A 14,452-nucleotide genomic window follows, 5' to 3' on the forward strand; every position below is an offset into this window, starting at 1 on the left:
CATTAGCTGAGCTGCTGCTGTGTGATCGGTTGTGCATCCGGGTATTGATCTGGGAGCGGGGGAGCTTGAGAGAGCGATAGTTACGCTGCTGCATTGCAGCTCTCTCATAGGACCATGCATCATTGACTGCAGAGAAAGAAGTAACAAGTGCCTTCACACACACATAAACACACACCGCACACACACACCGCACGCACACACGCCCGCGACCGCACAACTGCAAATGTACACACACACACATACACATGCACACACAAACACACACAGGTGCACAACAGCGCACACATGGACATGCATGGACATACACATGCATACACACACACACACACATAAACACACACACAGGTGCACACATGCACATACACAAATACACAGACACACCATTAAAAATACCCCACTGAGTAGACACCTGCTACCATAACTTTTAATCAATCACAAGGGAGCTGATCCATTACAGGAACAGTGCGGCTCAGATGAAAGGCACGTGCACACGTTTATACACAGTGCACGTAGCATAACTCCCTCAATTCGCCTTAAAGGTAACTTAAAAGTTAAGTCACTGCCATTGTAAAATGAACATTACAATATATAACAATTCTGACACTGCGAAAAAGTTACCAAAATCGGTAAGCAAATATTGACCTTTAGGTGTGTGCGTCTCTGTGAGTATGATTGTGTGTGGACATGTGTATGTAACTGGGTCAAATCCCGTCGGTGCTTCTCAGTGATCGTCCGCTGGGATATAAACAGTGATGAGTTCTAATCCAGGACTGGAGTTTGATCTGATATCTCAATTTAACATTTCTGTTTTATTGGATACTGCCTTTTCCTCTGTCTCTCGTCTTCCTTCTCTCTTTTCGTCTTTGTCTCTCCCTCTTTCTCCCTTCTCTTCTCCTCTTTCACTGCACCACGCAAACACACACTCTCAGACACACACCCTCACACACACACAAACAGACACACACACACACAGAGCTACTTGTTACATAAACACATTCAAAGAATTTCCAACAGTGGTCTGTTCACCGGTTGTTTACTCAGTTGTTGCTTTTACTTTAATTCTCTTATATTCACAAATTCACAAATACTCAAAGTACCGTATAAATAGACAGAGATAAACAGACACACTATCCCTCAGCCTCTCCCTATCGCTCCCTCCACATGACCAGCTGGTGGTAAAACTCATATCCATTTCATCTGGTTTCAACTGGCCTATATTCATCACTGTGTGTGTGTGTGTGTGTGTGTCTGTGTGTGTGCATGTGTGCGTGTATGCTTGCATGTGTGTGTGTGTGTCTGTATGTGTGTCTGTGTATGTCTGTATATCTGTGTGTGTGTGTATGTGGTTCTGTGTGTCGGTGTGTGTGATGTAAGATGTTCATAGCAGTTTGCTCTCTGGTCATCTAATTCTTCCACTAGCCGGCACTCAAACATTTGATAGGAGTAAAATATTTAACTGCAATAAATTACACACACACCAAGACATAAACACACAGATGCACAGACACACACACACACACACTCACACACACACACACACAGTCCGACTCCTCCATCCAGATTAAGGTAGAATGACAGTGAAACAGACAAGTGTTTTCGCCGCTGAGGCCTGAAATTGCCTTTCCTTCAGTCTGCTGCTGATTGTATTTTACTGGTGGGGCCTGTGGCACATCCAATACCTCTGTGTGGCTGTGTAGGGGAGAGAGATTGAGATAGAGAGAGTGTGTGTGTCTGTGTGTGTGTGTCTGTGTGTGTCTGTGTGTGCATAAGTGTGAGATGTGTGTCTGTGTTTCTGTTAGTGAGAGTGTGTCTGGTTGTCTGCATACACAGTGCTCCTAATCGTTTTCATCACTGTTTAGAATTGCTCTAAACTATGCATGGAGGGGCTCACACATCTTGAAAGGTTTACCTGTCTGGCCCTTTTACCAGACCACTGAACTTATTGTGTTGAGTCAGAACCCCATGTCGTCACCCATCAACTGTCCTCTCCACTCTGCCCCAACACATTTTTTGACTGGGAAAAAAGCAGACTCAATGAGATGGTGACAACTTAAGTGTGCAGTTGTGTGAACTATTCTCCTATTCTTCCTACAACCGCTGTTATGACAGGGTTTGTACAGCGTGTAATCCATAGTATGGTTGGGGCAGGATGCTCTTCTAGGTGATTGGTTGTTCAACTCCTTGAAAAAAGGTGCTGGGTGCACAACTCTGGGCATCCTCTAGAATCCAACCCCTATACCTGTTCCTGACAGAACTGCAGCTGAATACACCATAATTGGCATTGATTTGTTCATCATTTACTTATAGTAATTCGATTCCTGTAATTCTGAGTAATTCATTTATAAACTGATTGATTTCCACTAGAGGTTTTATATTATAATTCCCAACATCCAACAATGATCCTTTTCTCTGCTTCATGTAAGAGTTGACCTCGTCATTCCCTCCAGCACTTAAATCAGGTTTAAAGCCAAACCAACGCATAATTTACACAATACAGTTTGATCTGCAGGTCGAGGCTCACACAATCCCCACCGCAGGTTCAAATATAGAGAACGTAATCCGGGGGCAGAAGCTCAGTAAACTACTGTGGACCAGATATCAATGCATCCATCTATCCAGCCAGCCAGCTTGGCATTCTAGCAGGCAGAGGTCGGAGGTTGCATCTCTGCAGCGGGAATCTTTGGCAGCAATTCTAAGAGAATGAGTAAAAAAACGTCCCGATGTTGGCCCAGCCCGGAGTTAGCTCACTACCCGAAGCATTTAGATTGCTTACATCTTTGAATCCATCCAGATCCTCCAGATTATCTTCCCAGCTGTTGGTTTTGCAGACGAGTGGGTGGAGACGCAAGGAAGTCTTACAGGCGGATGAGACACAACAATAAATCCGCAAGGGTATTTTTGGAAGGTAAATAATCAATCCCGGAATTACGTTTTTAACGGCTTTTAGTTTGGGCGTGTATTTTGAGAATACACCGATTTTGAGTTTGACTACGGACCGGTGTAATCCATTATCTGTCCGACTCTGTCCCCTAGTGTTGAGACAACAGAAGTGCTCTTAACGTTAATGGAAACAACGGACCAAAAGGCGGTAGGTGGCGCCATATATGTGGCAATGAAGTAGGCCTTACGCCAGTGTAGACGAGAACACGACACACACACGCACGCACACACACAGACGCGCGCGTATTATAATGCACACATATTTCATCAGTGTCAGACGATCACATGGTCACATCACCGTCAAAGCACGAGGGCAATAATGTCCCAATAGCTAGATCAACATCGACTTAGGTCTACAAACGAAAGAAAAAAAAGTTCCCACACCTTTTGCGCTGCAATATGGTCGCAGGCCTCAAAGGTTAGGAGCGAATTAAACGAGGCCAGGGGTTGTTTAAACAGGGTAAACACGGCAGGTCCAAAGGTTCGTTGTCAGTCATCAGGTCACTGCTGTCAGCGCCGTAGTCACGCAACCCACAGCGGCCGCGCGCTTCTGCTCGTGGTGAACCAAGCACGTAGTCACGCAGGCACGCGCTGGCGCATGCTTCACTTGTTATTCGACTGATTATGTCTATTGAGGAGAGATGCCTATAAAGTCAGTGTGTGTGTGTGTGTGTGTGTGTGTGTGTGTGTGTGTGTGTGTGTGTGTGTGCGTGTGTGTGTGTGTGTGTGTGTGTGTGTGTGTGTGTGTGTGTGTAACAACCCGTCCCCGTAAACATCCTCCTCCTATTGGCACACTAATAGAAACCCGCTGACATTTACCAGCTGGGGTCTTTTCCTGACATGCGTTTTAATTAAAACTAGCCTATACATCATTAAGATAGAAAAAATTGTCCCTGACACTAATGTATTCCTCACTGGTTTATTCATGTTACGTTGGTATCATCACAACAACCCATGTCCTCATCGATGTAACTTGTTCTGATGTAAAAAAAAAAAAAAATGCAAGCACATATCAGCTGTTGAATGACAACACACTCACTTCCAGTATTCCGGTTTGGCTCACAGAAGTCGCCCACAGTCGGGCCGCTTGGCAGCTGCATCGTAGGCTACATAGTGTCGACTAGGTGTGTCGGAATGTCAGCCTGAAAGACAAGGAAGCAGACAATAGACTGATTGATAAGCGTGGGGCGTGTGCAGGCGTGCGCGTGTGGGACTGGCTGTGTGGGTGTGTGTGGGTTTGTGTGCGTGTGAGTGTGTGTGTGTGTGTTTGTGTGTGTGTGTGTGTGTGTGTGTGTGTGTGTGTGCGCGCGCGCACCCGTGTGTACGTGTGTGATAGCGCAAGATTGAGTGACACCTCAAACGCGTGGCTGTCTTGGCTCGGAGACGGCCTCCAAACAGGTTTGGGGAGGAAAAAAGGAAGCGAAAGCAAGAGGGAGAGATACACATACGGATGTGGATTAGGGCCTTATGTGAATTTCTGTGTGTGAGTTCTGAATATAAAGTCAAATTTCTGAGATTAAAGTCAGAATACTGAGAATAATGTCAGGCGTCTGAGATTAAGTTAAATTCTAGGTATAAAATAACAAACACAAAGTGCTTTACAAAGACATACAAACAAATTAAATTGCCAGATATAAATAAATATAGAATTGATAGAGTAATAACAACAAGCTAGGTAAACATTACTAAAACGCAATACACAAGTACAGTAAAAACAGAAGAATAACCGATTCAAAGGAAGGCAAATCTGAAGAACTGTGTTTTAGCCTTGACCTATGAACTACTACCGGAACTAATGGAGGATCTCAGACTGCATTCAGCCTCGTTAGGGGTTAGAAGGTCACTGATATAATGAGGCGCCAAACCCCAAACGTGCTTCGAAAGTGATTAACCTTTTAAAAATAATCCTAAAACGTACACTTAACTAGTGTAGAGTAAAATAAGCATTATGTGGATTATTCTGTTAGAAGTCTCGAATAGTGTGTGTGTTTGTGTGTGTGTGTGTGTGTGTGTGTGTGTGTGTGTGTGTGTGTGTGTGTGTGTGTGTGTGTGTGCGTGTGTGTGTGTGTCTTGTTGCAGCTTTTTAGTTGATGTTTGGAGAAGTTTGTATCGAGTGAGACTTGATGCATCGAGTTACAGTAGTGTAAGCGGGGAGACATAAAGGTGGATAACAGGTAGTCGATTCTTTGCGGATAAAAAAAGGATTACACTTCGGAGATCATACGAAGCTGCAGGAAGCACGATTCAACAACTGTCTTCAACTGCCGGTCAAAGATAACACCCACATTTCTGCACTGGGGTTTGATACAACAGGAAGAAGAGGCTCAGTGCTGGGAGAACAACATACCTCTCTGGGGGGCTCTGGAGCTATGTTAGGGGCTTCTGATTCATCTGAGTTTAGCTGAGAAAACATTGAGAGAGAGACAGTCGTTAACACCTGTAACAGGATTGTATTTTCAGGATTGTATTTTTTTTGTGTTGTGTTGTCAAGTGAGAAATAGATTTGGGAGTCATCAGCTACAAAAATAGAAACAGATGTTTTCCTCATGAAAGATTTGACCTAGCAGTAACATAGAAATTACAACGAATGAAAGGCCTTGCTGCCCTCCATAGGAAAATGGGAGACAAAGTATTTAGAAATACCAATGGCCGCTCAGAATTTCCTATAAGAAAGATTTAAATTGAACAAATCGATCTGATAAGACAACCACAATGTTTATGACGTTCAATTCAACTTCAACTGGATCAAAAGCTTAAGTAGGATCTCAAAGCTATAAAACTGACGTTAGGCTATTGTCAGCTTCTAATATAATATGATTAAGAACTCCAAGAAGTGCTGCCTCAGTGCTGCGACCCTAAAACCCGAAATGTATCAAAGAGCCCGTTGCCATTCATATGATTGATGAGCTGACCAGCGACAATGTTATTCCAAGACCTTAGCCAGGAAGGGAAGTTTAGACATTGGGTAGAAGTTATTTAAAATGGATGAATCAAAAGATGGCTCTTAGAAACGTGGTGGAACTGTGACGGATTTAATATACGCAGCCACATCACCAGATACAATTGAGGGATTGATAAAGGCGAAACCAAAAGGGGAGATTGAATGAAACATTTCTTTAAAGAAGTGAGATGGAAGAATGTCAGTGAACAGGACGATGCTTTCATTTGAGTAATGACGTTGGTAAGATGCTTCATAGTGATGGCTTGAGCTAGCAGGGTCCAAGGTGTTTGATAGCAAAGGTCAGAGAGACTTTGAGTAGGAAGCATAATAGCATTTCAAAAAGCTTGGATCCTATCAGAGAAAAATGATAACAACTCTTTGCAATATCAACTGAGGGCTCAATATAAAGTGTGGGAGGGTTTGTGTTTTGGCTGATAGTACCGAAGAGGTGACTTGAGTCATGCTAATATTGAGCTTAGTTTAACAGGGTCAGTGTTGGTAATAGGGCTAGTGTCTGTATGGCTCTGTATGGCTGGTTTTAGTAATAGGGTTAAGGTTAGTAGTAATAGAGTAGGTGATGTTTAGTTATAGGGTTATTTTTAGCAATAGTTTAGTAATAGGGTTAGGTGGATTAGTAAAATGGTTAGGGTTAGTAATAGGGTTAAGATTAGTAATAGGTTTAGTTTAAGTAATAGGGTTAAGGTTAGTAATGGGATTCGTTTAAGTAATGCGGTTAAGGTAAGTAATAGGTTTGTGTTAGGGTCTGGATAGGGTAACCATAACAATGTTGGTCACGAATAAATCCTAAATGTGCTCAGTGGGCAGGAAAATATGCAATGGTAATGAAACATAAAATCTCATAATAATAGCATGCAAAAAAATATGCATAAGGCAAACCCGAACAACAATCCCACAAAGCATGTAATTAACTCGAAGCGTGGCGGTTTTGTTCCATTGTGCAATGATGCAGCATTAAGTCGCTTGGCTTCAGTGAAGTTTACTTTCCTAACGTCATCTTCTACATTTTGGGTGCTGTAAGGCTCAGCGACACTGTCGCTCTTGTGTCAGTTGCGTTGATTTGACTCCACTCAGCCTGGATCCTCATTCCCCCTCATTACAGCTGTCAGAAGCCTTACAGCCCAGAGATGAATGTGGCTTCTCCCATACACACACACACACACACATGCACGCACACACACACACACACACACACAAACACACACACACACACACACACACACACACTCACACACACATGTCATGAAATGTTTGATTAAAGGTTTAGAAAAAAGACGACAGGATATATAAATAGAAAGAGATTAACAGTAAACGCACACTCGCGGACGTACACGCACACACCTTTTTTTTCATCTGTATTAATATTTTAACCTGAGTGAACATTTGGACAGGCACATTAATAAAGCAATAGATTATCAACTATATTTTTTATCACCCTGAGGTGTAAATATAGATTTATATTGACTTGCATGTGATTAGTGTTATGTATATTTGTTTTACTGAAGAATTAGAAAGTAAAGTAAGTAAACACACAAAGAGAGAGGGAGCGAGAGAGAGAGAGAGAGAGAAAGAGAGAGAGACAGAGCGAGAGACAGAGAGAGAGAGAGAGAGAGAGAGAGAGAGAGAGAGAGAGTATATTTAATCTAAACACATTACACACATCTGCGATTGTAATCCACTGTGTCACTCACGAGGTTGGACAAGCCTTACCTGTTGGGCAGCTTGACTAAAATAATAACAGGGTTAATGTTCTGTCATGTTATATACTGTGTAATGACTCCATCCAATTTAAATTATGGTATTTTAAAGCACAACATTTGCTCATGATTAAATTATCATTGGTAAACTCCAAGATTAGAATATTGAAACAGTGTCTGCTTTCTTTGTTGATATTCATGATCTGTTTTCAGGCCATTTCAGGCCATTTGGCAAGCCCTTTTATCCAAAGTGTCACCCGTGCATTCTAAGCATGTGTGGCCCCAGTGGGAGTTGAACCCTTGACCCTGGCATAATGCCATGCGCCACCAGTTGAGCTAGACAGGAGCACCTGTCTCCTGTGTTTCATACCGGAATAGTACAGGCCAGCAAAGTGGAGGTATTTTCTGTGTTACCTCCATCCAACTGAGAGCCCGGGCTGTCAAAGGGCCCTAATCCGCCTTCCTACCTCCTCCAGATCTGGAAGCATGCCCAAGAATAAAATAATTGTGTTATGAACCTTGTTCTTCAAAGATAGAGGTATACACGCACGCACGCACGCACGCACGCACGCACGCACGCACGCACGCACACACACACACACACACACAGACAGAGAAACACAAGCACAGACACACACTAACACACAATACAACTGCATTGGCTAGTCAACACATTTCTAAACAATCTTTTTATTTATAAAAACAAAACCAACACACAGAAAAAAATCACTACATTTGAAATGTTGTGCCAGTCATTTCAGTATTGGTGAAACTTAACACTTACCAACACATTGACCACATTGTGTGCATAACCATGATGTGACATGCATTCAGTTATGGTGGAGACCAGTGACTTTAACTAATTGATTTGTGAAGGAAAGGCTCATATGACCGCATAATAACGAATAGGATACACTGCATAGGTGAACTGGTTTGGACTGAAGTGTAAGGGCCTTATTCATCTAGTGGCCATCTTGGTTTATTCTTGGTTCTAAATTCTAGCTGTGGGTTGGGAGGGGAACTGAATGCAGAATTTCTCATTCAGTCCCCCCCACCTCCCAGCTAATGATTAGAACTAAGATGGCTGCTTGGTGAACCAGGCCCATACTATGAGCCTATTAGCAGAACACATACGTATATATTAGGTTGTGTTGGGCTGGTGTATGATTTCTCCTTGTGTTTGGCAACCATGCTTGTAAAGTGTATATTTTAGGTTTCATTTTTTTTCAAACACATCATTTATAACAAGGTGCCAAGAGTGCCAATTAAATAACATTTATGGTATCATTTAAAACCTGGAAGACAAACAGACAAGAAAAGCACAAAACATTGACAAATAAATGTTGTTATTAGATAACAGATGTTTAGATAACAAAGTTCAGCAAACAGTGCATTTAGCCCCTATGTTAGGTCGGTGAGTCATTGTGTTTATTTGGATTAAGGGTCCTTTTCTTCTTCATTACAAACAAAAGCAGCGTTGTGGAACATTTCACCCGGGGTTGGAGAAGCGGAAAACAAGGTGATTATCTGTTCACTTTGGTTTGGTCAGTTTGTCTCTGGAAAGGAAATTAGAAAAATAAACATTGCTCAATACTGCCGTTGTTTTCACCGCATTCTCATTCCAGTTGTGGGGACACAGTTCCATTACATTTTCCGCATCAATGAATTCCCATCTCTGCAGTGGACCGTGAGTGGTCTTAGAAAAACCTGTTCAAACAGAGACGGTTACCACTCGATGTCCCTGTGACACGTTATTATTATTGATAGATAAAAAACACCTAGTGGTGTGATGGGGGCGTGGCTTGGCTTTGACTGCAAACAAAGGGGAGGGGGGGCGGGGGGGCGACGCCAACGCTGGGGGGGTGAGAGCTTGATGAGCGAAGGACTGAGTGTAGTGCTCTCCCCCACAGCGGGGGAGAAGGCCGGTCCTCTGCGTCCTCAGCAGCGCTCGTGGTACGAAAGCTCAACAAGGCGGGAGAGAGTTGGTGGGTGCGGAGGGGGGGGGGGGGGGGGGTCAGGGACAGCGTAAAGACTGCGTTTAATAGAACTAATGGTCCTGAGTTTCCTGCTAGAACCCGGTACTAGCATTGTCCCGCTACACCGGCCCTACACCCGCTCTGAGGTGGACGGTGTTGGACAGTGGTAGCCCCCCCGCCCCACCACCTGGGGGCCGGCCCACTCCCCCTCCTCCCGGGGCGTGTCCACCGCCCCCCGCGATGTCCGCTGATTGGTGTGCGTAGGCGAAAAAGAGCCGCGGCAGGGGAATGGAAGCTCCCCGCGCGATGCCGCCGCCAGGGTACACCCCCGGGCCGGAGCAGGTCCCGGAGGACCGGGGGGGCCTCCCCTCGGCGTGGTGGGGCAGCCAGATCCAGTAGGACCTGCGTCCGGCGGGGACGGGACCGGAGAAGGATCTCCTCCGCACCTTTCCACCCGTCCGCTCACAGTCCGCCCGCCGGGCGGCGAAGTCACGGTGGACGGAACGCAAACATGAAGAGGGCTTCAATCTGGGCCTCGGCTGATGGACCCAAAATACCTTCAAAAAGAGAGGAAACAACAACGATGAAACAGAGCGTTTGGCGTACACACACACACACACACACACACACACGTGCACACAACGGCAAACACATTTTTTGTGTTGACATCATGAGCTGCTTTTCTTCTGTGTGTTTAATGGGGGGGGGGGGATTGACAACTCTAATTTGACCATCCCTTGGAGGGCACTGCTAATAAATAAAACATGTGCCTGCCTTCTAACGAGCTGCGGGAGGGGAACGCTTCTAATGCTGTAATGTGTGTGCACGTCTCTCTCTCTCTCTCTCTCTCTCTCTCTCTCTCTCTGTGCGTGTCTCTGTCGTTGTTCCTTTGATGTGTCACACGCCCTGAAGGGTAGGATCTACAGAGAAGCAAATTCTGCATCACATCTGATCTTTGCGTGTGTGTGTGTGTGTGTGTGTGTGTGTGTGTGTGTGTGTGTGTGTGTGGTGTGTACTCGTGTTCAAACTCACTTACGTACATACAATGGTAGTCTGGTGGGCGTCTAGTGAGGGTCAGCATAATCTAGTGGCTATCAGAGTGTGTGTTTCTTAGCCCAATGAGGAAGGGGTTGGAACCCTGAGATGTCTCCAGCCAAACCCACTCAACTGCTTCAGAGTCTGATTTGAGATGTTGTAAAGAGAGAGAGAGAATAGAAAAGAGTGAAATGATTTTGAAAGTAAACAATAAAAAAAGTATCAGTTCTCCGCCATTGAATCAAGCGTTGCATATGATTCTCACCCACCTGTGATTGATGGCCAAGACGGATTCCCTGAACATTCAGAGGCAGGGCCAGCCACCTCGAAACCAATATTCTCATAGCACATTTCACTCCCTGATAACTGACGGATGGCTTTGGCATTTATAACAAATGACACTCCAATAATAGCTCTTCGATCTTACCTAGCACCTTAACTGACATGTATCGAACAAAAACACAAGCAGTGTCTTTAGATGAAAGAGCCTGCTCAATGACTCACTCGTAGCAGTGATACTATTACGTATATCGCTCGTTGCTATTGGAACCTTCTCTTTGCGTTGCAGTACCTTGTATGCCTACTGTGCTATCACGCATTGCTTACTAATTCTATCCCGCCTGAGAGTGAAAACAATGTGCTGGAGAAGCTAGAGAGTGGTGCGTCGCTCTGCCAAGAAGAGGGCAAAATCCTGTGGTAGGAACATCCGATGTCGATTGTGGTCGCGTGAACAAGGTGTAATGAATAACTCCAAAAGCAGCTGGGGCTGCATGACAATGGACTAAAGAGACTTCAGGTATGAATGGAAGTGAGAGAGAGAGCGAGAGGGAGGAATAACAGTGGCTATGTGTAAAAAAGAAAAAGAAAAGGAGCGAAGCAGCTACAGAAACAGCAGAACATAGGACATCAATGTATACATTATGTATGCCAGGGGAGAAGGGATGTCTCTTGTGTCGTAGTGGAACCAATTAGCTTTCATGGAATATAATGTAGAGTTTTTTACGGGTTTAATAATATAATACTAATAATATTACAGTAATACAATATATCATATATCAATAATAGAGTAATTGAATAATGTAATATGGGCTAAATAAAACAAAGCTTTCTCCCTAACTTTAATAACAAGCTTTAGAGTTCAGTTCATAAATACTCCATTCATTGCTTTGAGTGCCTGCTTGGCGATACGCTGGCCTTGGCAACCCACACAGCAGTACAAGCACCGATCACCCTCCCCTCTGAAACGCTCACCTTGGCTCGGTTGTGCTGGGTCCTGGCCCGGGGGTCTGGCCGTCGTACGCGGTCCGTCGTTCAGTTGGCCGAGCCGGTAACCCGGGGGAACCACAGAGCGAACCACGCACCGTTTTCACCGAGTGAAGGCAGCTCCCAGCGGCCAGCGCTCCATATAGGGAGGCATGGATTCCACACACATGCTGTCCATCATGTATGTTGCTCTTCACCCACGCGGCCGCCTTGTTAACTCACTCCCCCCCCGGTTCCTCCAGAGCCTCGTAGGTTTATGTTGCACACCGTTACTCATCCGTTTCTTTTCTTCTTTTTTTTCTTCCGAAGCACGCCAACAGTTTTTTATAGTGCACCAAAGTCGATAATACTGTCATATTCCCTCAAGGATGGTCGTGGTACACACACACTGCAGTTTCTTTGTTGGTTATTGTGGTTAGTACAAAAAAATCTAGAAACAGTCTCTGATTCACCATTCCCTCCCCTGTCATGTCCATTTCACCAAAAATGCCGATTTATTCATGTTTACATAATATAGGCTTTTAATCATGGATAAGCCATCTGTTTGTCGTGCACTATCCATTGCACATGCCAACAAACACTGGCTAGATGCCCATCTGTGTTTTTACCTCCATCGGTATCACGGGTCTATTATCTCATCACAGGCCCTCTGTAGAGGTCCTCATGTTCTACCCACCGGGGGGGCTCCTCCCCCAGCCGAGAGGGCTGTGAGTGACCCCTGGGTGGCTCCCCCATGGAAGAGGCTGTTAGCCGGGCTTAGAGGGCCTTCACCGGAGGACCGGAGTTGAGGTAGACAACGACCCCGCCACCCGCCCCCCTCCCCATGCCCAAGGTGGTGCTCTTCCTTTACTCCACCATGAGTTTCAGTCTCCTTCGCCCCTTCGATCGGGTACCTCGGAATTAAGACACGATCCTCGCAAACGTCAACGTCAGGAAGGCGGACGTGAGGCCGTCCATCTTTCCCTTAAAAAAACAACCTTTGGCCCCCCAAAAAAAAGGACAAAAATCATACGACATGGAAACAGAGCAGCCGGTAACGAACGAAACGCAAGGTAAAAAAAAACTCGGGTCCTCCCACCAGAGAGGGGGGGCGCCGGCCGCCGCCACCGGCCCCCGGGGGCCCCCCGCCGGCTACACCGAGCTCTCGTCGGGCCGCGGCTGCAGCAGCTGCGTGTGTTTCCTCTTCTCCAGCAGCTTGCTGAGCTCGTGGTTGAAGGCGTAGCCGTTGGCGACCGGCGCCTCGGCCTCGCTCTGCCGCAGCAGCACGTAGCTGTTCCCGTTCATCCGCCGCAGCACGCTGGGCAGCGTGGCCGACAGCACGCTGCTCAACTCGTGCTCGGGCGACGGCGGCGCTTGCTGCTGCTGCTGCCGCTGCGACGACAAGGAGGACGACGGCGAGGGCAGCGGGGGAGCGGCCGGCGGGCGGCCCCCCCGGCCCCCGAAGTGGTTGGCCAGAGAGTGGCCCTCGCCGGGGACGATCTGCAGGAGCCCCGCCTCGCAGCCATCGTAGCCCTCGTGCGTCTTCCCGGCGGCGGCGGCGGCGGCGGCGCCGCGCAGGCTGCCGTTCCCGTTGCAGTGGCTGGAGACGGTCTTCAGCTCCAGCTGGGAGGACGAGGAGCTGCGGTGCTGCCGGCCGCCGCTCTTGCCGCCCTTCCTCTTGCCGTAGCCGTGCGCGGAGGCGGCGGCCCGCAGCGAGTAGTGGCCCCGGCTGCCCGTGCGCAGGCAGAAGCCCACGTAGAGCAGCACCACGCTGAGCACCACGCACAGCCCCCCCAGGACGGTGATCAGGGACAGGTACATGGCCTTCATGTTGCGGGGCGAGAGCAGCTCCGAGTGGGGAAGGAGGGGGCCCTCGGCGGCGGCCGCCCCCCCCCGGTCGAAGCCACGAGGGACGTGGTTCTCCTCGGGGGCGGCCACTTCGCGTTCCTTCTCCTCCTCCTCCGGCTGGTCGTCGGCGACGTCGAATGGTAACCGAGCGCGGGGTTTCGGCCGCGGCGGCGGGGGCGGCGGCGAGGGCGTGGCGTCCGGGCGGACGGTGACGCCGTAGGAAACCACGGCGACCACGACGCCGTTCTCCCGGCCGTGGCAGGTGTAGAGGCCGCGCTGGTCGGGCTGCGCCTTGATGATGAGCAGGCCGTCTGTGCCGATGCGGATCCCCGAGTCCAGGCCGTAGCCGGTGAGCCGGGCGCCGTCCCGCGTCCACAGGGGCGTGGCCAGGTTGGAGGTCAGCTCGCACTGCAGCAGCACGTCGTCGCCGGCGGTGACCGCGCGGCGCCGCGGCAACGGCAGGCCTGGAAGCGTCCGAGACACCCAAGGACAACGATGACGAGGAGGGAAACGGTGACGTGCGTTTGACGTTTGAAGCGTGCGCATGAGTGTGAGTGTGTGAGTGTGAGTGTGTGAGTGTTTGAGTGTGATTGTGTGTGTGTGTGTGTGCGTTTGTGTGTCGGGGAGAGAGTTTTAGGCACTAGTAAGTGCAGGCTGGAACTACGACTCGACAAGCCGACAACAGAAGATTAAACACGGTGAATGAGAACAAGGACTGATGCTGAGAAGTCTGATTCACGCTGTGCGCTCAGTTC

At 47.5% G+C, this 14,452-nt stretch overlaps 1 protein-coding gene across 5 annotated transcripts in view; it reads right to left on the reverse strand.

The window, feature by feature from the left end:
- Positions 1-8,254: 8,254 nt before the first annotated feature.
- The window catches only part of LOC307071520 (semaphorin-4G-like), a 31,786-nt gene continuing 25,588 nt past the window's right edge, over positions 8,255-14,452 (reverse strand). For 4 of the 5 annotated variants that reach the window (XM_079730520.1, XM_079730523.1, XM_079730521.1 and 1 more), the window contains 2 exons: positions 11,859-14,161; positions 8,255-10,129 (listed from right to left, as the gene is read on the reverse strand). In XM_079730520.1, coding sequence (XP_079586646.1) covers positions 13,002-14,161 — 1,160 coding nt within the window. In that variant the 3' untranslated portion in view covers positions 8,255-10,129; positions 11,859-13,001. Of the gene's footprint in view, positions 10,130-10,612; positions 10,752-11,858; positions 14,162-14,452 lie in introns of all 5 variants that reach the window. The other variant, XM_079730524.1, reaches the window with a different exon arrangement.

This window comes from Pollachius pollachius, assembly GCF_949987615.1.
Source record: "Pollachius pollachius genome assembly, chromosome: 2".
Classification (NCBI taxonomy): domain Eukaryota; kingdom Metazoa; phylum Chordata; class Actinopteri; order Gadiformes; family Gadidae; genus Pollachius; species Pollachius pollachius.